The sequence below is a fragment of the Tupaia chinensis genome, unplaced genomic scaffold, assembly GCF_000334495.1.
Source record: "Tupaia chinensis unplaced genomic scaffold, TupChi_1.0 Scaffold000263_1, whole genome shotgun sequence".
NCBI classification, from domain to species: Eukaryota; Metazoa; Chordata; class Mammalia; order Scandentia; family Tupaiidae; genus Tupaia; species Tupaia belangeri.
Window position 1 is genome coordinate 1,690,273 of NW_006159743.1, and position 27,005 is coordinate 1,717,277.

General features: G+C 38.9%; 1 protein-coding gene across 3 annotated transcripts in view; it reads left to right on the forward strand.

The window, feature by feature from the left end:
* Window positions 1-6,461: 6,461 nt before the first annotated feature.
* SSX2IP (SSX family member 2 interacting protein) overlaps window positions 6,462-27,005 on the forward strand; it is a 25,286-nt gene continuing 4,742 nt past the window's right edge. Inside the window, exons 1-12 of one of the 3 annotated variants that reach the window (XM_006149454.3) lie at window positions 6,462-6,535; window positions 7,349-7,518; window positions 8,804-9,016; window positions 12,039-12,149; window positions 13,854-13,989; window positions 16,615-16,690; window positions 16,772-16,949; window positions 19,954-20,104; window positions 21,788-21,924; window positions 22,273-22,446; window positions 25,417-25,531; window positions 26,201-26,366. In XM_006149454.3, coding sequence (XP_006149516.1) covers window positions 6,493-6,535; window positions 7,349-7,518; window positions 8,804-9,016; window positions 12,039-12,149; window positions 13,854-13,989; window positions 16,615-16,690; window positions 16,772-16,949; window positions 19,954-20,104; window positions 21,788-21,924; window positions 22,273-22,446; window positions 25,417-25,531; window positions 26,201-26,366 — 1,670 coding nt within the window. In that variant the 5' untranslated portion in view covers window positions 6,462-6,492. The remainder of the gene's footprint in view (window positions 6,536-7,348; window positions 7,519-8,803; window positions 9,017-12,038; window positions 12,150-13,853; window positions 13,990-16,614; window positions 16,691-16,771; window positions 16,950-19,953; window positions 20,105-21,787; window positions 21,925-22,272; window positions 22,447-25,416; window positions 25,532-26,200; window positions 26,367-27,005) is intronic. The other 2 variants (XM_006149455.3, XM_006149456.3) reach the window with 2 other exon arrangements.

The following is a 27,005-nucleotide window of genomic DNA, read 5'->3' on the forward strand; positions in this document are numbered from 1 at the left end:
ATCCCAAGAGGAGAATGGAGGAGAAGGGACTGAGGCATGGCCATCCCCCTGGGGAGTGATTTCTCACTTTCTGCCTGTCTCTGTCTCTCTGGAGAGCATACGTGCCCTATAAGGGGGGGGGGAAGTGACCTTGAGCAGTCCTTTGATCTCTCTGAGCCCTAGTTTTCTGACTGTAACATGGGGAGGATGAAATACTTCAACATGAAACATGATACATATTTATTCAACTCAGATGTTCATTTTCTTTCAGAAAGGGTACATTTATATTAAGTTCACATGTCCTACTGCTTCCTACTTTTCTGTTCAGATTTTAACCCAGAAAATGCTACCAAAGAATCCTTAAGCTCTACATCTTCATTTTAACAGAAAGGACCCATGTAACCTTGCTAATTTCATGCCTCAAATATATGGCATTTGTACTTTGGAACTCATAGAAACATATAGAAGACGAAGTAAATTAAAGCATTACTTCAAAAGTAGTAAAATAACAATTTTACTGAAATTATTGCAGTTTTACTGCAATTAGTAAGACTGTTAAGACTTACTGATTGGAATTTATATTGAAAAGGTCTTAAGGAAGTTTATTATGGAGCTATGTACATGTTACCCACTGGTAATGAACAAAACTGTGTCTCTGTGATATTGAAAATAGGAGAAAGATTTTTTATTTATAGATTACTATATGTATTTTTTTCTTTAATGTATATTCAGAATTGTTCCCCAACAATCTTATGAAGTGGCTTTTTCATAAGATATCTAAATTCTATCTTTTTCAAGGTATCTAAACTCTAATCTTGGGGCCCAGCAGGTGGCATAGTGGTTAAGGCACTGGACTCCCACATGGCCCACTGTGGTTTGAGTCCAGGATCCGGCAGCTTGAAACTCACTGGGCACATGTGCGTATGTGTCCAGAATTCTGAGAGAAGAATGGAAGAGAAGGGATTGCGGTATGGCTATCCCCCCAGGAGGTGATTTCTTGCCTTTTCTCTCTCTGCATCTGTCTGTCTCTGTCTCTCCCATGAGCACATGCTCCCTATAACAAAACTCTCTTAAAAATAAATAAATAAATTAATTAATTAATTCTGATTTTCAGGTTTTACTCATAAAATTCACTCATGAATTTGCCCTATCTTAGAATCTGGGCAGCTACCTAATCTGTGTGATATATATAGATCTAGATAAAGAATTTTAGGTTACAGATTACTTGAGCCAAAATATGATTTAGTGTTAACATTTTTCCTACATATGAAACTGTAGTAACAATACTAGTTCACTAAGCTTGTTCTTATGTGACTTGTAGATTGTCAGGTCTACTGTATAATGGTTTGCTATGACTTGATTACTCTATAAAGTAAACCTGTGTTCAAGCACCAGGTTCATAATGGAGTCCTGCTTGGCTGCTTTTAAACTTTCAGGTTACATAGCAATTGTGGTGGTATTACATTTATGTAAAGCAGAGATGCATCTGTTACCTTTTTTCTTGTGCTTTTGAAATTAGCTGATTTATTTTAACATATTCATAAGATTAGTTTGTAAACTTCAATGAAATTTTAGCTGTGATTGAGCTAGAATATGATAACTTTGTTTAAAATAGTCTCTTCCTTTTGGGGGTGTGTATTGTTTAAGAGTCTTAATTCTTTTTTCTTGGAAAAACTGGTTGGGTCACTTTTCTTTCATCACAACTCTTGTAATATATAATTTGGTGCATCGGTGAACAGAAGAGGATTCATTTACTCTCAGATTGTGTGAAATCATATACTGTTATTAAGTTCTTTGTTTCAGAGGACTTCAAAATGGAGTTTTGGTTTTCATCATGAACATTTAACTAGACATGAATATTTTGCAATTTGTTTTGTTTGTGTAATTAATAGTACAGGGAACAATTCACTGTCTAACCTGTTAACATAGATTTCTTTCTTTTTAAAGAATCAATATGTAATAGACACAGACTAGTGTTTCACCTTTATGAAGAGAAAAGGCCTTAGGGCACTATTGTCTTACAATGTTTTTTAAGAGAGCCCCCCCCCCCCCCCCCCCCCCGCTTGGTGAAGAGACATAGAGGGACAGAGACAGAAAGTGAGAAATCACCCCCTCCACCCCAGGGATGGCCATGCTACAATCCCTTCTCCATTCTCCTCTCAGGATTTTGGGCACGCATGCGTGCATACACGCCCAGCTTGAGTTTCAAGCCGCCAGGTCTGGGACGCAAACTGTGGTCAACTATGTAGGAGTCCAACAATGTAACCACTTTGCCATCTGCTGTTCCCCTTACTTATAAATATTTTAACAAAAGGACAGAAAGGACTTGGAAAGGTGCCTGTTTCTGTTTTCTTTTAAATTTATTCTTCCACCAGGTTATAGATCACAAAAATTAGCCCACTGCCTAATGTGTTTTTTCTTTTTTTTTTTTTGAGAGGTTTTCTCTATAGGGCGCGTGCGCTCGCCAGACAGACAGACAGAGACATAGAGACAGAAAGCGAGAAATCACCCCCCAGGGGGGATGGTCACACTGCAATTCCTTCTCCTCCATTCTCCTCTTGGGATCTTCAGCATGCACGCACACGCACCCGGTGTGAGTTTTAAGCCACTGGGTCCGGGACGCGAACCACAGTCAACTACATGGGAGTCCAGCGACATAGCCATTACGCCAACTGCTGGTTCCCTGCCTAATGTGTTTTGTACGTGTGTGTGAGTGTGTGTCTCTGTGTTTTGATCCTCCTGCCTCAGCTCACCAGCAGTGACTACAGGCACTTGCCAGCATGCCCAGCTCTTTTTCAGAAAGGGCCACTATGTGGCTCAGGCCAGCCTTGAGCTTATGACCCTCCTCCTCAGCTTCCTGAGTGGTTGAGATTGCAAATGTACACCACTGCTTAGCACTTGAGGTTAAACTGGGAATCAAACCTGGTCTCTGTGTTGTCCTAGCATGCAGAGTTTTAGCAGGGCATGCCACCATGGCTAGGCCCCCACTGTATTTTTCTGTGGATATTGCTTGATCATCTAAGGACCTGTGTACAATTACTAAGAGCAACAGTGCACTTTGTTACAGGTTTTAGCACCCTGTCTTTATACCAGCTCTGTGTCTAGATGATGGTGATAGCTAATATTAATGGCGTGTGTACCATATGCCAAGCAGTGTGCTAAATATTGGGTCATCTGGAAAGTCATGACGCATATTTGCATAGAAAAACGTAGAAAAGTGCGTCTTGACTTTCCCGACCACCTAATACTTTATGCACGTTCTCTCACTTAATCTTCAGGGGAGATTTATGAAGTAAGTGTCATTATTGTAATCTACCAGTGAGTAAACCAGAGCTCAGACTAATTTACCTAAAGCAGAGCTGCGTTAAAAGATGAAATTTATGGCCCTTGGATTCCGTTTTTGTTTATAGCTACTATCTCTGATAGCCAGAAGTAAAATCGGTGTCTTACTTGGTATAGACTTAGCGCTTATCCTGTTCCTCTTTTTGCTGAAAGCACCCATTCAAAGACAGTGAGAAATATTAGCACAAAATATTACAGTTCAGGTGCTCTTCCTTATCAAAGTTCCCTAGTAGAAAAATGTAGGAAAATCGATGCCAGGCGGAAAACCTTCTTTGTGTGTGTGTGTGTGTGCACGTCACATTAGAACATGTCATGTGACACATAACACTGTCTACAGTAGTATATATTACATGCTTCTCTGTGACCCAGGAGTCATCTTGGACTTCACTTTTGCCCATATTTTAATGTCTGTGAATCCTGAAGGTTCTTATCTCCAGCACACATCCCCAGTTCATCCACCCGTTTTGGCTTCCACTGTTGGAACTCCTGTGTAATGTTGGTCTTGCCGAGGCTGTTGTCGCACTGGCCTCCTGAGCCCATCCAGCCTTGGCTGTTGCCCACTGACAGTCTCCCCGTAGAGTAGCCAGAGTGACTCTCATGAAGTGTAAAGGACATCATGGTTTTTTCCTGTGTAAAACCCTTCAGTCACTGGGACCAGCAGTTGGCGTAATGGCTGTGTCACCGGACTCCCATATAGTCAACTGCAGTTCGAGTCCCGAACCCGGTGGCTTAAATTCACGCCAGGTATGTGTGCATGTCCAAGATCCCGAGAGGAGAACGGAGGAGAAGGGATTGCAGCATGGCCATCCTCCCTGGGGGGTGATGTCTCACTTTCTGTCTCTCTGTCTCTCTGTATTTCTGGTGAACGCACGTGCTCTATAGCAAAAACCTCTCCAAAAAGAACAAAAGAACAAAAACCCTTCAGTTATTTTACATTGCAGTTTGTAGGAAATCCAACTTGCTTCCCTCTATCCTTGCTTACTGTACTTCAGACATAGCGACCTTTGCGTTTTTCATACTTAGCAAGTTCAGTTCCGTCCTTGGTCTTTATACCTGCCATTTCCTCTGCTAGGCTACTCTGGTCCTTGATCATCTTGTGACTGACTCCATGTCATTTAAGTCTTAGTTCAAATGTCACCATCTCAGTGTAGCCTTCCCTGGCGAATGTAGATCCTCACCCCCAACACACACTCACTGTGTTTTATTTATGTACTGAGTGTTAGATAAATTCAATTGATTGCATGCTGCTCTAGTGTCTTATTTCTAATCCTATCAGAATGTGAACTTCTTGAGAATAAGACCTCCCCTGTGCCTAGAAAAATATGCCTGATGCATAGTAGGAGCTCATTTAATATTCACTGAATGAAGGAAAGTTTTCATTTAATATTGTGACTATTTCCCACAATCTCAAATACTGAGAACAGGGATGTGAACCTGATACACAGTCTAGACCCAGTCTGAAGGTACATTTGATTTAGCTTATTACATATTGTTATTATTTGAGGTATAACTTATAATCAGGTGCACAGATCTTCGGTGTACAGCTTGTTCATTGTATGTACATGTATACCCATCTAACCATCTTTCAGATCAAGATGTAGAACATCTCTGGCACTCTAAAAGGCTCTCTTATAATCCCCTCCAGTGTCTCCTCCTTACCAAAAGATACCTTACCTACAGTTAATTTTTTTTTAATTACCTTTAAACATTTAAAAATTGGGAGACTACACATAAAGATCCAGAATTCCAACATCCCTTTAAAAATGCAGAGCTCCAGCAACACAGGACCCGCTTTCTCCTCTGACCACAGTTTATTATAGCTGAGAAGCAGCTGTCCAGAGTGTTGGCATGTGTTCCATTGCCTGCAGTCTCCACCCTTCCTCCTCTATCCCTGACCCTGGAATCAACTGCCAGTTGCCATTCATAATTTCATTTGCATAGTCTTTCTTGTGAGAAGAAATACTTGTCTTTTCTAATATCCCTGTTTAAAGGGATGGCAAAGGTTACATGTCTTAAACTTCGTCTACTTCATTCATTTGTTTTCTTGGCATTTTAGGTGTGTTCGCAACCTTGAATGTTCACTGTTGTGTTTAAGGACTGCATGGTGTCCTGTTGTATGAATGTGTCACTTAGTTACCCAGTCTTCTGTGCCGCATACAAAGTTATTTCTGTTTTTGTTTTTTTTTTTTCGTAATACTTTTAAGAATAACCGGTAGATGAATCTTTGTTTTAAGAGGATAAAATTTTAGAAGTTGAATTCTGGATCAAAATATATTTTCATTTTTAAGATTCATGTTATGTTAGCAGATTGCTTAGTAGTACTATTTAAGTTGGTATAAAGAGTTAATCTGGAGAGTAGTGTATGGGGATGTTTATTTTCATATGTCTATGCTTACTTAGAAAAATATAATTTAAAAAGAAAATTTTTCTAATATAGTTAGTAAAAACAAAAAATGGGAATTCTAGTCAAGAAGATATTTTTATCTTCTCAACTACATAAGTAAGAATTATACTTCATTTAAAAGGATTTAATATGGAAATATTACTTAGTCTAGTGTTACGCCTTACATATATAGTGAGTTGAATCGTGTCCCATATTATCTTACACATGACATACTGCGAATATCTCAGTGGAACTTGGGAAGCCTTTAACCTTGATCCTTACATATTTTACTTGTAGTATATATAAGTTATTATTAAGCTCTACCAAGTTTTATATCTGTACATGAGAATAACTATTGCCAAATCCTTCATTCTGAAGCATATACGGTTAATTCTTACATATAAATTGGCTTTCGTAGCTTACTGAGAGCTGTTCTGTCATCTGTTTTTGAAGGAGATGCCGACCTAGAAGAGTGACAGCAGCTGGACTGGATGCTTCCCTTCTGAACCAATTTCTAAGGTATCCTGGCTCTGGAGATTGCTATGGGAGATTGGATGACTCACAGAACCAGGTCTGTTCTCAGAAAGCAAAAATCTCTCTCCATATACCTCAGAAACAAAGATGTCTACATCAAGTTTATACTCACAAGCAAGTGCTATGCTCTTCAATACCTTTATCAAAAAATCTGCACAGTTTTTTCAGTGCCTTCTGCACAGAAGAGAATATTGAACAGAGTATTTCGTATCTTGATAACCAGTTCCTCAGGTATCCTGGCTCTGGAGATTGCTATGGGAGATTGGCTGACTGTTACAGATCCAGGTCTGTCCTCAGGTAACTGAGTCTGAAATATCTGTAGATGGAAGCAGTAATTGTAAAGGTGAATGTTTCAACAGAAATACACAATAATTACCACAGATATTGAAGATGTGACTAGACAGACATAAATAGTTATAAAATACCTAATTTCATCTTCAGTAAAATTATCAGGTAAGTTAAGAATATGCCATAATTAAAATGGGGTTAAATGCTTTAGATAGATAATAGAGTTCTTGTTTTATTTTATATGAGAGAGAAGGGAGAAGGAAGGAGAGAGGTATTTATGACAGTCCCTTGTCATGTGTTAAGCCTCATGGCTGAGTCACCTAGTGAGCCAGGATCACCGGCAGGCCACCATGCTTGACCTGTTTAGGTTGGACTGGCAACTACGTGGCTCCAACCTATGTGGCTGAAGCCTCCTATGTGGCTTCAACCACTGCCCTCCCACTTGTGTCACTGTAACTTGGGCCTGTTATTTTTGAGGGAAATTTTGATACATTTGAAATATAAACAGCTGCTTCTTCAACATGTTTCTGTGATTTATTCCTTTAATCATTTAAAGTTTGAGTGGCATAGACAAGTGGGTTTCATCTTATTTTGATGAATCTGAAGTACTGTTGGTTCAGGTAGTATGTTCTCACTTGCTTATTAAGAACACCACTTTAGTTATATCTTTTTTAAAAAAAAAAAGTATAATTTTCATGAAAAAGTGGCTATGTCCTAATTTGAAAGAATTTAAATATATTCAGAATCTTTGGTAGTAAATAGGGTGTTAGCTTCACATGCATTTTTATAAATTGTATAAACACTCTTTATTACTTTTTTCAGAAAGCAAAAATCTCTCTCAATATACCTCAGAAACAAAGATGTCTCCATCAAGTTTATACTCACAGCAAGTGCTATGTTCTTCAATACCTTTATCAAAAAATGTGCACAGTTTTTTCAGTGCCTTCTGCACAGAAGAGAATATCGAACAGAGTATTTCATATCTTGATCAGGTAACTTAATTTTGTAAGAAGTAAGGGCATCATGTTGTATAACAGCACATATAAAAGTTAGAAGAAAAGTATTTGGCAAGCAGAAGTACACTGTTAAATGGTGGCCTAAGTTTTAAAATATAAAGAAACCCTTGGTGATCATCTAGTCTGGGTATCTGGAGCGTCTTGGCCTTCCCATTACCCCAGGGGCTCCTCTACTAAAGTCAACCCTCATTGTATTGATGAAGAAACCTAAATACCTCCTACCGGGGCATGAGTAATTGTTTTTTTATTTTGTTTTGTTTTAAGAGAGATTTTTGCTGTAGGGTACGTGTGCTTGTCAGAGAGAGTCAGCGAAAATCACCTCCTGGGGTGATGGCCACACTACAGTCCCTTCTCCATTTTCCTCATGGGATTTTGGGCCCATATGCACACGCACCCAGGGTGTTTTAAGCTGCCAGGTCTGGGACTCAAACCGTGGTCAACTACATGGGAATCCACATAACTATTACACCATCTGCTGGTCCTAAGAGTGATTGTAGAGCAAAGGCCGAAAGAGCCCAGTTGGGTAAGATGTCAGTAACTTATTTTTAAAAATTAACTTTATTGATTTATATTTTTTAACAGGATCTTGTTATCTTGCTCAGGCTATTCTCAAAACTTGGACCCTACTGTCTCAGCCTCCCAAGTAGCTAGGATTACAGTCGTGGGCCATTTAGACTGTCTTTATTTTTAATCGACAAATAAAAATTGTATATATTTATCATGTATAACATGATGGGTTATTTATTTTAGTTTTTTGCCATGGGGCATGTGGGCTTGTCCAAGACAGAGAAAGGGCAAGTGAGAAATCACTCCCCAGGGGGATGGCCATACTGCATTCCCTTCTCTCCCATTTTTCTCTCAGGGTTTTGGGCATGCACATGTATGTGCCCCAAGTGATTTTGAAGCCACTAGGTCTGGGACTCGAGCCATAGTTGGCCATCTGGGAATCTAGTGTCTGTTAACCACCATGCCATCTGCTGGCCCACAACATGATGTTTTAAAATTTATATACATAGTAGAATGGCTCAGTTGAGTTAACTCACTCATGTATTACCTTATATACTTATTTTTTGTGATGACACCATCTAAAATCTACTTTTTGAGCAATTTTCAAGAACACGATACATTGTTACGAACTGTAGTCACCATGCTCTACAATAGGTCTCTTGAATTTATTCCTATCCCACGGAAACTTTGTATCCTTTAATGGACATCTCCCCAACTAGAACCAACTTTTAACAAAAAATCTTTCTTCTCCCAGGAATTGACTACTTTTGGTTTTCCTTCATTATATGAAGAATCCAAAGGTAAAGACACAAAGAGGGAATTAAATATAGTTGCTGTTTTAAATTGTATGAATGAGCTACTTATACTTCAGCGGAAGAACCTTCTAGCTCAGGAAAATGTGGAAACGCAGAATTTGAAACTAGGAAGTGATATGGACCATCTACAGAACTGCTACACAAAACTTAAGGTAAAAATTTTGTTTTAATCTATATTTCAGTGCCATTATCTTATAATTCAGTACTATAAATTTTCATCAGCTTTATCAAACAAATTTTAGGCTTTTTGTTTTTTAAGCTGTAGGGCTTTTTTAAACCTGGTAAGAGTGAACTTAACGTGTGCAGGTCAGTCACACGGCTTCCTCGTATTTATACTGCAGGCACTGATTCGTGATGTTCAGTGACTTGTCGAATCTATCGTAAGGTACATTAGGAAATGTTTATATTCTGAGGAAATTAAATAAGCATTTCTCCACCTTATCCAATCTTGCTTAATAAAGTAGATCCTTAATTTAGAAGTCTTATGTGAGCATCTGCATGACTTAATTCCAAGAAAAATATTGTTGAGGCATGTAGGCCAGTGGAGCTAGTGCTCAGTAAAGAGAGCAGGCCAGTTGACTTCTCTTGTCCTTGAAGTCCTGGGGACCTAGAAAATACAGAACTCTGTTTTAGCAAGCTTATTCCTCACTGAAAATAGAAAGTATTCTTCACAGGACCATTGACCTACCCCTTTATAATGCAGAACATTTGTTGCTAATTTCTAGTTTGTCTTTTTTCCTTTCTTTTATATTTTTGTTTTAAAAAATATTTGTTTGAGAAGGAAAGGGAACTAGTGTTCAAAAGCACGCTGTGGGAAGGATGTATGTTATAGTCGTTACTATTAAGGATGTAATATGATCCAAGCCAGATTTTTTCCTAAATATATTGTTCTGTGTTGAGTTTCCTTATTTGCAAAAATCAAAGTTTTTACATCAACATACTCAGAAAATCAGCTTCCTTTTAGTTTTTCATCTGTTGGCCCAAGTTTCTTTATTTGTCCTTGTTTTTCTTCCTGTGTATCATTTCCCCACTGAGAACAGATAATACACAAACACATTCAGACTCTTGAATACCTGAGCTTTAAGAGAGACTAAAGAATCTCTCTCTCTAGTCTTAGAAAACCCCTGCAGTAGGGGTGTGCTGTAGAGTGGTATAACATTGGCCTGTGTGCGGATGCTGAGAACGTGTGGGGACTGACCGACAGATGTATCATAGCTCCTTACCAGCAGGTGCTCCTGCGCCTGACACTGCTACCTCTTCTACCTCATTCTGCTGTCTTCCTGTGCTTTCTTGGTTCATGTACAATGATACAACATGCTTTCAGGTTGGACATCCTCTGTGCATAAGAGAGAGAGATTGTCCAGTGTTGTTTGGCTGACTGGGGTGCTTTGATGGGGAATAGCGAGTAGTTGGTATCCTCCAGGCTTATGAAAGGGTTCCGAGTTAAGAATACTTCTTTATTACAGATCAGAGATCTGTGGAAGGTCTTATTCTAGATTGGGTTGATTCAGAGACAATGTTTTTGTATCTGGGCACCCTTTCCCGTGTATCTTACAGGTAGCTAGTGAATAAGTATACAACAGTGTTGGTAAGCTGAGGGTTTTAGGCCCCTCCTTTAAGGAGTGGTCATTCATTAGAACTACCCAGAGCATAGAATGTTTCTCTAAGATGTCTTCTCAGGAGGAAGACCTCATACAGACATCAGTCTGTCAGTAGGGTAGAGAAATGGAGGGAGGGCAGGCTTATTCTGAGTAGGGACTCAGCCTGGTGATAAGGTCGCCTGTCAGTAGGTCTTTGCAGAAGTTTTGGACTTGAACTAAGGTACTGCCAATGGGGATAACAAGTGAGAATGAGATAGGAAAAACACTTAGGAGGTGATATGGGTAGGATTTTGTGAAAAATTGAATCTGAGGAATAAGAGTCATGAATTAAAGATACCGTCCAAGTCTGTCTTATTACTGAGAATGATGGTGTGATTCATTGAGATAAGAAAGGACGGAAGTGGGACCAGCAGATGGCATAGCAGTTACATTGCTGGACTCCCACATGGCTCACCCTAGTTCGAATCCCAGACTTGTACCTTGAAACTCTGACCAACCATGTGTGCACGCATGCCCAAAATCCCAAGAGGATAATGGAAGAGAAGAGATTGCAGCATGGCCATCCCCCCCAGGGGGTGATTTCTTACTCTCTGTCTTTCTGGCGAGTACATGCTCTATGTAGTAAAAACTTCTCTGAAAAAAACAAGAAAGGGCAGAAGAATGCGTGCAGATTTTCAGAAATGATACTGAGTTCAGATAAACTTGACACATCATTCTGAGTCTCTGATTTGACTTATCAAAATATGGGACATGTCAGCTGGCTGGTGCCTTTAAGTTAAGCCATGCCAAATGATCCTGCATGGTAGGATGTTTTACACAGTCTAAAAAGGTTGCTAAAAATTTTGACAACTTTAGAGTTAGTGCATCAAATGAATTGAAAATGAGCACCTTATCTGATTGAATTCTGGGTTGCTGCCATTCTTCTCTCAGAAGAACTTCACATAGTTTACCACCTGTAAGGGAGAAGTTTTGTTTCACTATATTCCTGCCCTTTTTGACCTGAAGAGTTGCCTCTTAGCTTAGTTACCCAGCTTCTGCAGACTTGGATGCCAATCACTTTGGGCTGTCTCTCAAAGCCAAACGCACCCTCAACAGATGATTTTACGTAGCAGAGGAGATCTTCAAGGGTATGCTATAGATGTGTTAAAAAGTATTCAGACATTTATAAAGCATTCAGTGTAACATCTTGGAATAAGTGAGTCTTTCAGGGGAATCGCTGAAACTCTTTCTGTGTTTATAAATTTGGTATTTAAATAAAATCTGCCATGTAAATTTGAATGTTGTTTTATACTATTAAGCTCTATAACAGTTGCTTTAAGTAAACATTTCGTGTGCCATTAAACTTCAGTATTATCTAACAAACCCTAGTATGAGGGGGGGTCTTCAAAAAGATCATGATAAATGCTTATGAAAAAACTGAATTTCAGAAAAGTTTTTGCGCCAAAGTAAGTTTGTACTTTAATTCCATTTTTCCTTGAACTTTCTAAGGTCTCCTCATATGTATAACTTTAAGAATTCAGTTGTTCTGAATCTTGTGTTAATATTAACCAAAAGTTGCATATGAATATTTTAGGAGCAACTGGAAACCTCCAGGAGGGAAATGATCGGGCTTCAGGAAAGAGACAGGCAGTTACAATGCAAGAACAGGAATTTGCATCAGCTACTGAAAAATGAGAAAGATGAGGTGAGTCGTCAGTTATTGCAGGTAAAGTTTAAAAGAACTTTTATTTGATAATCTGGGGTGACCCTAAGGGCCACTTTACTTTCAGGAACCATTTATTTGTCCTGCATTGTTGGTTTTGTGAACCTCCGTGTACACTATTGGATCATATTTAACTTGGAGGCCAGGAACTCTCCCTGTCCCTGCGAATCTGTTTGGCTTACTGTATTAGTTCATAGCTGGTAACAGCCAGTGCCCTGTACTGTCCTTCCTGGACTCATATTCACTGTCATTTTTTTCTGCCGTACTGTACTTTGATACCTGACATGCCCTTTCTTGGCTGTCTTAAATGTTGACATTATTTAGCCAGTTGTGTGATTACTTGACTAATCAGGCACAAAAATAATTCACACTGAAAATCTCATTTCTGAGGCAAAAGATATCATAATTCTGATTTTGTTTTAGTGGTTGCTTGGACCTATGGAATTAATGCACTTGAAGATATTTTTTAATTTATGTAAGAAGAAACTATTATTTTGTGTGTGCGTGCTGCACTATGCTGACTATGTAATAACTAAAAATGTAGTACTTCTTTTCAGTCTTTTATATGTTGTTTTAGCAATGATTAAAGACATGCAGAGGAATTATTTTTTTAAAAGACTCTTGGAGAGATTTGGATAGATTTGTTTTTGTTGTATTTGATTATTTGGTAGTATATCTATGTATTTGCTTGAATTATTTCACAGGAAAATTTGATTTGATCTGTTGATTACACTTGAATGATTTGAGTGTTATTCATCTTTGGTTAGGTTTGCGTTAATCATGTTGCTCTCCAGCAAGGACTGAGAATGGCCATGCAGAACAGAGCATGGGAGTACTTCCTATCAGAGGTGTTTGAGAAGGCACAGTAGCAGTAATTTTGAGCAGTAGTGGCTCACACATAGTAGTACTCAGCAAATGTTTGAACTGGATTCTGTCTGCTGTTTGGACTTCTTGAGAACTGGTTTTGTTTTTTTTTGGGGGGGGGTATTGTTTTTTCATTATTATCAGGGCATGTGTGCTTGCAGGAGGAAAAGAGAGAGCGCAAGAGCGAAAAAGCACCCACCCAGTGGGAAATGGTTATGCAACAATGCTTTCTCCTCTATTTCTCCCTCTCTTTGTGATTTGGGACACACATGCACATGCTCCCGATGAGTTTTTCAGGCCAAACCCCAGCTGCTCAGCTGGCCATATGAGATCCAGCCACCTTAACCACCATGCCACTGTCTGACCCGGAGATCTGGGTTTTTGATTAGAGAAAAATGAGCCTGTTTATCTGCTGCCCTGTGCCACTGACTAATTCATCCTGTCACAGATTGATAAGAAATAAAGTGGTCACAAGTTAGTAATTTAAGGAAGTCACTAAAAATGAATTCTATTTGTTTCATTTTAGTACTTCGGTAAGTTTCTGATTTCTAAATTACCAGTTTACCTTAAGGTAAAGGGTATAGAAGATAATTTAAAGAGTTAGCACATCTAGGAATTTCAAGATTAAAAAATAAAACCTTTTTGTGATTCATTTAATGATATTTTAGAAGTGGTTTCCAGTGGCTAGGAAGAAGGAATAGTCATCCAGGAATGTAAAAGCTGACATGTGGGGAGACGAATGCAGGACTTATTTCCTCTCTTGAGTTTGTGAATTTTAACTGGGTTTATCCAACCTCGTTTGATAGAAAATGTTTTTTTCAGGTACAAAAATTACAGAATATTATTTCAAGTCGAGCTATTCAGTATAATCATGATATGAAGAGAAAAGAACGTGAATATAATAAACTAAAGGAACGTCTACATCAGCTTGTTATGAACAAGAAGGATAAAAGAATAGGTAAGCAACTGGCTAGAATACAGCTGAGACGATAAGTAAGCGATGATAATATTATGCAAAGAAATAAAGTAAAGCACCAAGCACAGTTATTTATGAAGTATTATTTCCATGCTTTATACAATTGCTTTTAGATGGTGTATTATCCATGTAAACTAGAAATTTAGACATCTGGTTACTAAAAATAAGTCATTTTGCTTTTGCTTCATTATTGCATTTTTTTAACACGACTTATACAGGATTAATAACAAGCCAGAAAACACTAATCTTCCATAGCAAAGAATTCATTAAAACCAGTATCAATTTCCAAGTATATAAAGAAGTACGATTTTAGAGTTAACCTCATAAAACTGTTTATCAGACCAAATGATTCATATCAATTTGATTTCCTTTAAAGAACTTCTGTGTTTTTTTTTAAGCATCTAGTCAAAAAGACTGTAGAAGTTATCATATGTGTATCTCAAAAGTATACTTTTCTCTGGTATTATTCCTTTGAAAAGTTTAATCTGCAGGTGTTCCATCCAAGTATGTGCTTAATTTGGAGTAAATAAAGTAGATTAAAAAGTAAAGCCACACACACACAGAAAGTAGATCTGTACAATGCAGTTTTCCTCACCTGGTATAGTTCAGGGGACAGGAAGTCTGTTCAGTTATTATTGAAGAGTGATTTCCACATGGGGCGTGGGTACATCAACAGTGACACCCACGTTGAGCAGTCTTCTAAAATGAACTGGGACTTCGACAACGGATGAGTAGGCATTTCAGGCTTTTATGTGGTGAGCTCTGTCTGCTATCAGCAAGCAGTTCAGTGGTTACTAAATCACTGTCATGGCATACAGCAAAGCTGTTGAAGTTATTTGAATGTTTCTTTTTTTTTTTTTTTTTTTCTGGAGAGGTTTTTGCTGTAGGGCTCATGCGCTCGCCAGACAGACAGAGAGACAGACAGACAGAAAGTGAGAAATCACCCCCCAGGGGGGATGGCCACGCCGCAATCCCTTCTCCTCCATTCTCCTCTCGGGATCTTGGGCACACGCACACACACACGCGCCCGGCGTGAGTTTTAAGCCACCGAGTCTGGGACGCGAACCGTGGTCGACTACGTGGGAGTCCAGCGACATAGCCATTACGCCAACTGATGGTCCCTGAATGTTCCATTTTAAAAATCATTGAGAGAGAGGGCTGGCCCATGGCCTTGCAGTTAAGGGGACTGGATCCCACATGTACAACCTTGGTTTGAATCCTAGCCATAGTAGCTTGAAAAGCATGCCGAGTACACGCGTGTGTATGCCCCAAATCCTGACAGGGTGGAGAAACGGAGAAGGGGCTGTGGCGTGACAGTACTCCAGGATGGTGTGCATTGGGGGTGTTCTCTCCCTCTCTGTGGTTTTCTGGCAAGTGTATGTGCCCTATGGCAATATGAAAAAAATATTAAAAATTACTGAGTAGTAGAAAAGGAAGGTATAGGGGCTACCAGATGGAGTGGTAGTTAAGGCACTAAACTCCCACATGACTAACTGTGGTTCTAGTCCTGGATCTGGGGCTTGCTCGCTCTCTCTCTCTCTCTCTGTTTCTCTCTCTCTCTGTCTCTCTCTCTCTGGTGAGTGCACATGCCCTGTAGCAAATTTTAAAATTAATAATAATAATAATAAATAAAAGTATATAAATATTTAAGAAAATGAAGGAACAATAAGCCATTAATACAAGGTTGGAAATCTTTAGTTATTCTGAGTTAATAAATTCTACTCACTGTGATACTTACTGGTTTTTAAGGTTGGTTAGTCCCATGTTTATTAATGAAGGACAGAACAAAATTAAAGCAGATGAAATGCTGAAAATATAAAATTAAAATGTCACCTCTAGTTAGAAAATTAATTAAAGAGTTAACTCTGAAAACAGACTACTTATATTAGAGGGGACTAGCTGTTTCCTGGTCCATTTCTCAGTTGGAAGTAATAACTTCTAGAAGATTTTAATGCCTCTGAAATTTTGATAACGTCTTATTTCTTTGTTTTATCAAATGCATCCATCTCCATCTGGGAGGAAAGAGACGTTATCACTGTCGGGGGCCTTAACTCTTTTAATAATGATCATAAGGTGACTGTTTCTGTAATGGTCTGAGAAGTAAATACTTTCAGCTAGGTGGGGTCTGCCTATCTTTTGACACCTATTCATCTTGAACATTATAGGAAGCAACAGCCATAGACACCACGTAAACAAACGGGGTAGTAGCTATTTTCAAATAAAGCTTTATTTAAAAAAATCAGACAGCCATAGTTTGCTAATCCCTTATAATGAGATTAATAATGATAAAGTAACATTTCTTAATTGTGTAGTATGTTCAGTTCTGTGTGAAGTGCTTTAATTTAACCTCATTTCTTTCTATCTTTATAACTCTTTGTTAGATATTTGTTATTCTCACTGTACCAGTGAAGCAATAAGCTTAGCAGTTCAGTGACTTGCCAGGATCTCAGTAGATCAGGAAAACTGGGACCTGAAACGTGGGCTGTTGGAGCCCACATGCTGCCCGTGCAGTTGACTGTCCTTCCTAGCGTGTGTAGAGATATTAGAGTTTTAGACACTTATACATGTGGTAACACTCGGTTTTGTTTTGTGCATCCTTATTTGAAGCTATGGATGTTTTAAATTATGTGGGAAGAGCTGATGGAAAAAGAGGCTCCTGGAGGACTGGTAAAACTGAAGCCAGGTACAGTTCAACTTAAATTCATAAATTTAATCAGACTTTCCTTTATGTATGCCGTTTTCATACTAACAGTTTCTTTCTCAGGAATGAAGATGAAATGTATAAAATTCTCTTGAATGATTATGAATATCGCCAGAAGCAAATACTAATGGAGAATGCCGAACTTAAAAAGGTGCTTCAGCAAATGAAAAGGGAAATGATTTCTCTTCTTTCTCCCCAAAAGAAGAAACCTAGAGAAAGAACAGATGATAGTACAGGAATTGTAAGTGACTTTTCTCTCTCTAATAGTCTTCAAGTTACTTAATTGGAACAAGTGAAACACTTGATAAGTATTCTCAGTGGAGTCACTATTGATGTTTTGAACAGGACGGTCATTACTGTGCCACCCTGTCACTGTCACCACCAAAAAAAAAAAAAAAAAAATCCCTGTATGTTTTCAGACGTGCCGTGGGACATGATGGAGGTGATTTTCTGGGGACTTAATTCATGCCAAGCACTGTGATAAGCCTTTTTTAAGGTGTCTCATTTTATAATATTTCTCATGATATATGAGAAAATATTTCAAATGTTATAATATTTCAAGTGTTATAACAACTTGATGATTTAGACATAATTATCCCATCTTCTGGATTAGGAAACTGATGATTAGTAGTTACTACTAGCTCGGCATGATATGTGACAGAGCTTGGATTTGAATCCAGGTCCATTTCACGCCAGAGCCTATGCTCATAACCACTGTGCCAAATAGCCTTTCTGTTATTTTAAGTCTGTTAAGTACTGTGCGCTTTACTTTTTAGAATGTGAAACGCTGGTTAACTTTGGGAACCAAATAATCATTCAGTCCTAATTTATTTAGTGTTCATAATGTTCTAGTTCCTTTCCCCTCATGATGCTCTTTTTGGGAGAGACAGAGACATGTGGAGAAGTGGGTTATTGCACATGCTGAGTGTGTCGTAGGGCAGTGTGCAATGTGTAAGTCAGGACAGTTACCATGGCAGACGCAGAGGTCATCACAGGGAAGGTGACATTGGAGGTGGGTCTTTGAAATAAGGAGATATTTTCGAGGTAGCAGACATGGGGGAAGCATTTGTTGCTGGGGGTGGGGGTGGAGGGATAAAAGCAAAAGTCTGAAAAAAGTCACAGAGTGGCAGTAAGTTCTTTGTACTTACCTAAGTTCTATGTACTTGCTTTACCTAAGTTGACCTAAGTTTAAATTCTGAGTTCCAGCAAGTTTACCTTATTAACTAGAATCTGGAAATAACAATGTTACACTAGTGTAAGATGGTGGTAAAAATCAAGTCACTGAAACTTACTTTTTAAAAACCTTTATTTGAGAATTATTTATTTGTTAGTGTCACAGATTGGCTCAACTGATAAGTCCATCCCACCTCCTATCTTTTTTTTTTTTTTCAAAAAAATGTTTTAAAATATTACTCGAAGAGTCTTTTATGCTCTCCAGCTTGGTGTCTGCTGGACGTCTTCCATTTAGTTCACTTGTTCTCTTGGGGCCTGGCACTTCTGATGGTTACTCAGGTTCCCTAGTACCCCTCTGCGGTCAGCGTAGTTTCTCTTACTCTAGCAGCCTCTGATTTGGGCCCAGCCTTTACTAGCCTCTCGTTGTCTGCTTTCAGTCAGCAAAAGTGGGTGATAAATCATGGAAATCTTTCTTGATGATTTGATTCCTTTCTCCCCTTATTACATACCCAGTGGATAGTAGCCATTGTAATTCATTCAATTCAAATATTTAAATTTGGAGAAATAATAGTCTATTAAATATATTTCCTGTTTTTAAAAGATCCATTTTTCTAGCTCCTTTTCTCTTAAAATTTAACTAATGAAACCATTCCTTGTTTTTAAGGAGAGATTTTGGAGCATCATAGGAAGAGCAATAAAATGTAACCTTAGAATCCTAGCATGGCATCGAGGTTCCATTTGTTATTAGACTTGCTTACATGTTGACAAAATACATACTCAAAATGAAATAAGTTTTTGTTTTCATTTTGTTATTGTAGAGTTTTAATCAGTTTGGGGAACTGCAGTCATTACTATTAATGATTTTTAACAAGAGCTGTGCAATACTCTGATGGGCTTTAAAATGCATAGATGAGAAAGTGGCTTCTTGGAGAGTCACTGACTGGGAGCTCCTGAGGATGATTGTCAATACTGAGAATCCCAGTGGGTCAGACTGGCCTGTCTCCCACCTGCCGGCCTTGGAGGCCTTGCCCTCTGCCAGCCTACTGCCAACCTCAGACTGTGGGCACAATTGGGCACACTCGGTTTCCCACGTTCCTGCCCATCAGTGTGGTAGCACTCAAGCCAGCCCTTCTTCTCATCGTTTTTTTTTTTCCCTCCAGCAGGATTTTTATTGTTCAAATGAGTAAAGTTTATCTACCTTCCTCCTTGCTAGTTACAAATTGGGACTATTTTATGTAGATGCCAGTTATTATGACATTAATACATGTTAGTATTGCATCCATGTTCTTTATCATGCTTTGAACATGTGTTGTAAATAAATTCTGCTACATTTTCCTGTGATTTCATGTCTTGGAAGCACATAAAGAAAAATATCTCTAGTGGGGCCGGCAGGTGGCGTGGTGGTTAAATGTGCTGGACTCCCACATGACTGACCTTGGTTCGAGTCCCAGACCTGGCAGCTTGCTTTCTCACTTTCTCTCTCACTCTATCCCTCTATGGTCAAATAAAAATAAATAAATGGATAAGTATAAATAAAATAATAAAAGAAAAAATTTAGAAAAAGAAAAATATCTCTAGTTACATAGATTAGTGAGAAAAAGAGGATTGCTTTTACTTGGAGATTATTTCACAGGTCTGTTTGTTTAAACAGCCTAGAATTAGAGACAATTTAGTATGACTTCTCATCTCCATTCTCCCTCTTGGCCAAGACACTTGCTGTATTCCCTCAGTGTCAGTTTTCCCACACTAACCTGAGTTGAGGGTTAAGTAACACGTGAACACATCTACCACAGCATGGGACAGGTGGTAACTCTCAGACAGCTCCGTGACTCTGTCACTAACCGAATTTGGATTCACATTTAGGTTTGAAGAGACCTGAGTTGGGAAGTTTCTGCCTTTAATATTAATCACTTTTTCTCAAGACATCTGTCGAGTGCTGGGTTGTATTTGCCTAAGATACAGCACAGGAAAGGTTTTGCTAAGGCTTCTTGATTAATCAATCTGATGACTGCTGTCCGAGTAGCTTGTCATCAAGGTTCTGGCCTTCCCTGTCCATCTCTGACCACGTGTAGGTTATCTCTGATGTAGACGAAGATGCCGGGGAACTGAGCAGAGAGAGCGTGTGGGAACTCTCCTGTGACACTGTGAGGGAGCAGCTCACCAACAGCATCAGGAAACAGTGGCGGATTTTGAAAAGTCACGTAGAAAAACTTGATAACCAGGGTAAGTGCTATCGTAGTGCCTGTAGAGGGAGTTGGGACACTTAGCTATTTTCTGGTCACACAGAAAGCCACGTGATGGGCTCAGAAAAATGAGAGTTGGTCTACTTTTTTTTAGATGTGAGCTTTGAACCTCACTGAGGAAAACACAGTTTGTTTTTAGAGTAAATGTTTGTAAAGAAGACACGTATCCGTTTGCTCTGAGTGGAGCACGTAATTGACTAAAGGGAACTGATGCTCTTTTACTGAATCTTGAAAATCAAGTAATAGTCCTCAGGGCCGGCCCATAGACTAGTGGTTAAGGAAGCTGGCTCCCTTCTGGCCAGCGGAGATTCAACTGCTGGCACCAGTGTCTTGAAAAATGTGCTAAGCATGTGTGCAGTGCATCATGCCCAAAATCCCAGCAGGAGAGAGAAGTAGAGGAGAAGGGATCACAGTATGTATGACCTTACCCCACTGGAGATGCTTTCTGTTTCTCTCTCTGGGCAGCATGTGCACCCTCTGGCAATTAAGAAAAATAAATAAATAATCATTATAATATAGCATAAATATGGACCTTTTGCTTATTCTTAGACACTTGACTATCACTTGGTTTCTCATTTAAAAATTATTTTCAAAATAATTTATGAAATTATTAAGATTTTGTAAAATAGAAAATAAATATATAGAGAGTATCCAGTTCTGTATTCTCTATACGTAACATTTAACACTTTGTTGCATATCTTTATAGTCATCTCTATGGATATGCAAAATTTTTATTTATGTATTATTTTATTTTTAGTTTTTGCTATAGGGCCCATGCACTTGCTGGACGAGACCAAGAGAGAAAGAAATCCGCCCCCCACCCCCCAGGGGTGGGGGTAGCCACACCACAGTCCCTCCCCTCCATCTCTTTTTGGGACTTGCAGTTTTCATGCACACATGCCTGGTGTGTTTTTCAAACCACTGAGTCCGGGACTTGTACTGCTCAGTTGGCCATGTGGGATCCAGCTGCCTTAACCACCATGCCATCAGCTGGTCTTGATTTGCAAAATATTTCTTTTAAAAAGTATTTTTTTAAAAAAAGTCCCATCCTCTGTGGCATAACAAGAACAGTTTATGAATTTATCATTTTCCCTTCTGTGAATATAGTTACACTGTCTATTTAATTAGGACATAGTCTTGAAGAAATAGGAATTGCAAATGAAATCTTGGCAGGAGAGCTCTATTCATAAGGATATGTTTAGTCTGACATTAGTACAAATTTGTGTTGTTTGCAAACCCCTTATAGTTGCTTTACTTTTTAAAATATTTAATATTTTAAAATAATATAAATTCAATCTTATTGTATTTTATGAAATTTTAAAAAGCCAAAAGAAGTAATCACATTTTGGAAACACCTCACATTCCAGAAAGAGAAAAATTCTGAGAGTCTTGATTTTTAAATATATGTCCAGGGAACCAGCAGTTAGCGTAATGGCTATGTCGCTGGACTCCCACGTAGTCGACCGCGGTTCGCGTCCCGGACCCATCTTATTGTAGCTTATGAAATTTTAAAAAGCCAAAAGAAGTAATCACATTTTGGAAACACCTCACATTCCAGAAAGAGAAAAATTCTGAGAGTCTTGATTTTTAAATATATGTCCAAAAACACCATAAATCCAATCGTGGCTATAAAATCCGCGCCAGCTTACTGGTTTTGTGTTAGTTTCAAAGGTTCACCTAGAAGGTTTTAATGAGGAAGATGTGATCTCACGGCAAGATCATGAGCAAGAAACCGAGAAACTCGAGCTAGAAATTCAGCACTGTAAAGAAATGATTAAAACTCAGCAGCAACTTTTACAGGTAAATGCAGATTACCTTTTAAAGCTATTCTGTCCCATGAAAGGCCAGAATTTTACTGAACCCTACTAGGTTTTTATTCCTTTATTTCGTAAGATCTATGGCATTTGACGTTTTTTCTGATCCAAACTAAGTTCTCTGCTAAAAGATACACTGCATACTGTTCCTTAAATAGTTCATGCTTTGCCAGTTGGGGTAATTGCATATGAGAACTGCAAATCCTCATTTGACTTTCTGATTCTTTATCATTTCTGTCCTTGCCCTGCAGTTTCTGCTTTCCCTGTTTTTATTTCAACTTGTTGGAGTATTGCAGGGACTTTCTGAAACTTACTATGTTTTACAATTTAATAGCAGCAGCTCGCCACTGCATGTGATGACGATACCACTTCACTCCTTCGAGACTGTTACTTATTAGAAGAAAAGGAACGCCTCAAAGAAGAATGGTCTCTTTTTAAAGAGCAAAAAAAGAATTTTGAGAAAGAAAGACGAAGCTTTACGGAGGCTGCTATTCGCCTAGGATTGGAGGTATTTTAAACAATTACAGAGTTTTATAAACTCAAGTGGTGGTGGTAGGGAATGCCCCTCAGGTGAATCTGCTTTCAACTGTTTCTCTGCCATCCAATTTTCCTCTAAAATATTTTATTGGTGATCTCAAAAGTTGTTGAAATTGGGGAAGGCTGAGCATGTAAACCATTACAGAATGACATCTTTTTCCCCTTACCAATTTTAGAAATTGAAATTTTTTTTCAAACTACAACCATTTATTATCTCTTTAGGATTGGTTTTCTACTATGAAGTGTTTAGTGTGACGTAGATCATTTTTGGGCGTCTGTTGTTTATCCAATCAATTGTGGTGTTGTGTCAGCCTAATTAACATAGTGGTTAAGGGAGCCAGATCCCACATGGCCAACTGCAGTTCAAATCCTGGTCTTGGTGGCTTGGGAAACAGGCCCTGTGTGCGTGTGCCCACAATCCAGCAGGATGGGGAAATGGAGGACATGGGGTCACATGCCAGTAGGGAGTGTTTTCTCCCTCTCTTTCTTTCTGTCTCTTTCAGGAGAGCACATGTGCCCTCTGGCAATTTAAAAAGTTGTGGTGCTAGAACAAGTACACCTGAAAGCAGATTTGTTTTTGTTTTGTTTTAAAAAAGAGGAAATGTAGTAAAAAACAAAACAAAACAAACAAAAAAAAAGCCATTCTCTTTTGCTATCTCTCTCTAGCAAAATTTAAAAAATAATAAAGTTCTCCCTCTATATTCAGTCCCTCTTCCAGAGATCTATGCATTTTTAACTAATAGCTTGGATTGTTATATACTCTTTATACAGGTTACTTTTTTTTTTTACTTAGTGATGTACTGCCTACATATTTCCCTTTCAGAAGTTATTCAAGTAACATCTGACCATGATTTAAAAGAATAAACTCAACCCATACATAAAGCTACAAAGTGAAAAAATACCCTACTCCCTTATCCCCAGTTTCATTGAATCAGGAGGTCACCACTGTTAAAAATTTGTGTTGGGGGCCAGCCCTGTAGCGCAGTGAGTAAAGGAGTTAGCTAGATTGCATGTGGATGACTACGGATTGTGTGTGTGTGCTTGTGCGTGTGCCCAAACTGACAGGATGGAAAATGGAGGAAAGGGATTACAGCATGACTATACCTTTAGTGGGAGTGCTTCCTCTCGCTCTCTTTCTGTCTTTTGCAAAAGAATGCCTTCTCTGGCAATGACAACAACCAAAAAAATCTCTGTGAATTCTTCTGAGAAGTGATATTTTAACTTTAATATTGCCGCATTTTTCTGTTGGTTTTCAGTCTGTGGATTCCCTGCTATAACAGATAAGGAATATAGCACCCTTATGGTACCTCCCACCCATGCTTCTCCTTATCCACATCTAATTTCTCCATAATATTGTTATTTTTGTTCTTCTGGTTTGTTGTCTTTTTTTTACTTTAAATATGTAATATGTTTAATGCTTCCATTTGATCAGCTTCACACAGTATTACCCTTGTTCTGCTTCTCTTGCACTCCTATTTTTAGTCTCTGATTTTTTTCCTGCAAAACTCTAAAAGAATGACTCTTGTTAAAGACTAGGGTATCACTGTGTCATGATTCCCCTGCATAAGCACCGCAGTGGCTGCAGGTATAGGCAAGGGTCACCATGCCCCACTTTTTTTTTTTTTAAGTTTTTTGTTTGTTTGTTTTCTTTTTTTTCCCATAGGGTGCGTGTGCTTGCCGAGAGAGAGACAGTGAGAGGGAAATTGAGATGTCCCCACCCCACCCCCCAGAGGGGATGGACAGGCCACAATTTTTTCTCCTCGTGGGATTTTGGGCATGCACATACATGTGCCCGGCATGACTTTCAAGCCGTCAAGTCCAGGACTCAATCCACAGCTGGCCATTTAGAAGCTCAGCGCTTCAGCCACCATGCCACCTGCTGGCCGCCCGCATGTTAGGTTTTTAGAAAAGGTTTCATCTATTTAATTAATTGTCTTATTATTATCCTTGGTCTGTTGTCTCTTTCTCTTGCCCTTTTTCCTCTTATTAGTTGTCTTCAAATATACGGTGAAACCTGATTCTGTATTGATATTATGAATGAAAGTCTGCGCACGGGGACTTCAAAAAGTTCGTGGAGTATGGAGTTAAAGTTTATTTTGATGTAAAAACCTTTGAAATTCATGCATAGTTTTCTTATAGTGCATAGTTTTCACAAACTTTTTGGAGACTCCACCCCTCGTATGTTGATTCTTTTAAGTAGGTGACATGGATTTCCTTCACAATTGTGAAAATCTGTTTCATCACTAGCTGTCTTTCTCAGGAAATAACTTATGGCAGCATTTTCTCCTGTCTAGAGGATCCCGTTTCTGAGCCCATGTGTCCCACACTACTCCAAGAGATGCTCTTGTTGCTTTTGTGTGACCTCAGTTGCCTGGTGCCTTTCCTTGCATGAGAAACCGCCTGTGGTCACTAGGGCAGCAGAGGCAGCGAGGGATGGGAGGGAAGGACCTCCGGGCAAGGGAGGGTGCAGCTGAAGGTTTCATCAACTGGAGGATGGGGAGGGTCGACATAATCCGCATATGCCCTCTTGTGGTCTACTGGCAGCTAGAGGACCAGAGAAATGCTTGATGAAACCGCATTGCCTTTTTTTAAGTGATTGGTTTATAGCATTGGATAGTACCGATTATTTGTAATTTTATATTTATAGTATTCTGTGTGTTCAAAACTGATGTTAATATTCAATTCCACTTTCTGTGTTACACATTTGAATTTAAAATTGATACTAAAGTTGTGATTATTTATTCGTTAGGTGAAATAGATGAACTTTTCTTTTTTAAACATCATTTTCATAAATGAAGTTTTTCTTAGTTCTCTGGGTTGATTCATTTGATATAAGAAATATGACGACCAGAGAACAAACAGCTAGGGAAATCCCGTGAGAGGGTGGCTGTGTGGATGTTGCAATACTGACCATTATTTCTTTGGTTGCTTTGTATGATAGAGAAAGGCATTTGAAGAAGAAAGAGCCAGTTGGTTAAAGCAACAGTTTTTAAATATGACTACCTTTGACCACCAGAACTCAGAAAATGTGAAACTTTTTGGTGCCTTTTCAGAAAGTGAGTACTTAATTAAGCTTTAATTTGAACTTACGTATAAATAAAATATCATAAATTACTAATATAAGACTATGGAGATTGCCAAAACAAACTCTAATTGGAACTGAAAGTCAGCTGTCACATTTTATTTTTTTTCAGTCAAAATGGGGATGTCAAGGGGACAGCAGATGGCATGGTGGTTAAAGCACTGGACTCCCACATGGCCAACTCTGGCTCAAGTCCCAGACTTGGTGGCTTGAAAAACATGCTGGATGTGGCTGTGTGTATGTGCGCGCGCGTGTGCATGCCCAAAATCCTGAGAGAAGAATGGATCCGACTAGGGGGATGATGTCTCACTTACCGCCCCCCCTTTCCAGCGAGCACGTGTGCCTTATGGCAAAAAAAAAAAAAAGAGAGAGAGAGAAAAGGGGGATGACAGGAGGACTTTGCATACAAAAAGTAACTTATTTTGAATCTGTAATGTTGAGAATTCACAATCTAGAAATACTACTTTTAACACTAAATTTTTCTGATGTTTGCAGAATATATGACAAAGATCACAAGATTAGTGATACATCATTAATTTGTTCTAGGTCATACCTCACTCAGAACTGCAAATGAATCATCCTAGTTAATTACCTGATTACCTTCACTATATTTAATACCTCACTTCTTTTTTTGTTTGAACAGGTTCTGATCGGGACAATCTTATAGTGCACTCAAGGCCTCGGCAGAAGAAGCCTCACAGTGTGTCTAATGGGTCTCCAGTTTGCACATCTAAACTTACAAAATCTCTTCCTGCTTCACCTTCCACTTCAGACTTTTGCCAGACACGTTGCTGTGTATCTGAACACAGGTACTTAGTGTCTATAGGTGACCGAGTCACATTTTTGTCTATACAAATGGACGACGTTACTCTGCTAGGGAAAAGTTGGCATGTCTGTAGTCTTAGCCAATTGTAGAGGCTTTAGTAGATTGATTTATTCATTCTGCACTTACTTTTCGAGTGTTAGTATATACAGGTATTGTGCTAGGTCCTAGGAATACAGTGGTGAACAAGGTAGATTTGGTTCCTATCTCCTTGGAGCTAAATCATATGTTTGCCTTCTTGTTTCACATTTAAAATATAATTTAAGATATGATATTATTTATAATATCAATAGTTGGTTAATGGTTTAAGTTTTTTAAGGGGAAAGTAGGAAACTGTGGTGGAGGTGGAGGGGTGAGAACTCCAAGTAGACCTTGGGTGGTGAAGAGGAGCTGGATCAGAGCACTCCTGGCTGGTGCACGGATTGGGTGGAGTTTCCTTGCTGTATTGCCACGGCGAGTATAGTGAGTGAGCACGACCTAGTGGCCTAGATGCAGAAGTTCACGTATGTGTAGGTGTAGAAGGGATCAGACTAGTGAGCCCTGTGTACCCGTCATTCAGGCTTGGCATTCATTGACCGTAGCTTTTATAACCCCAGGCTGCTTGTCCCCATGCCTGCACACATTC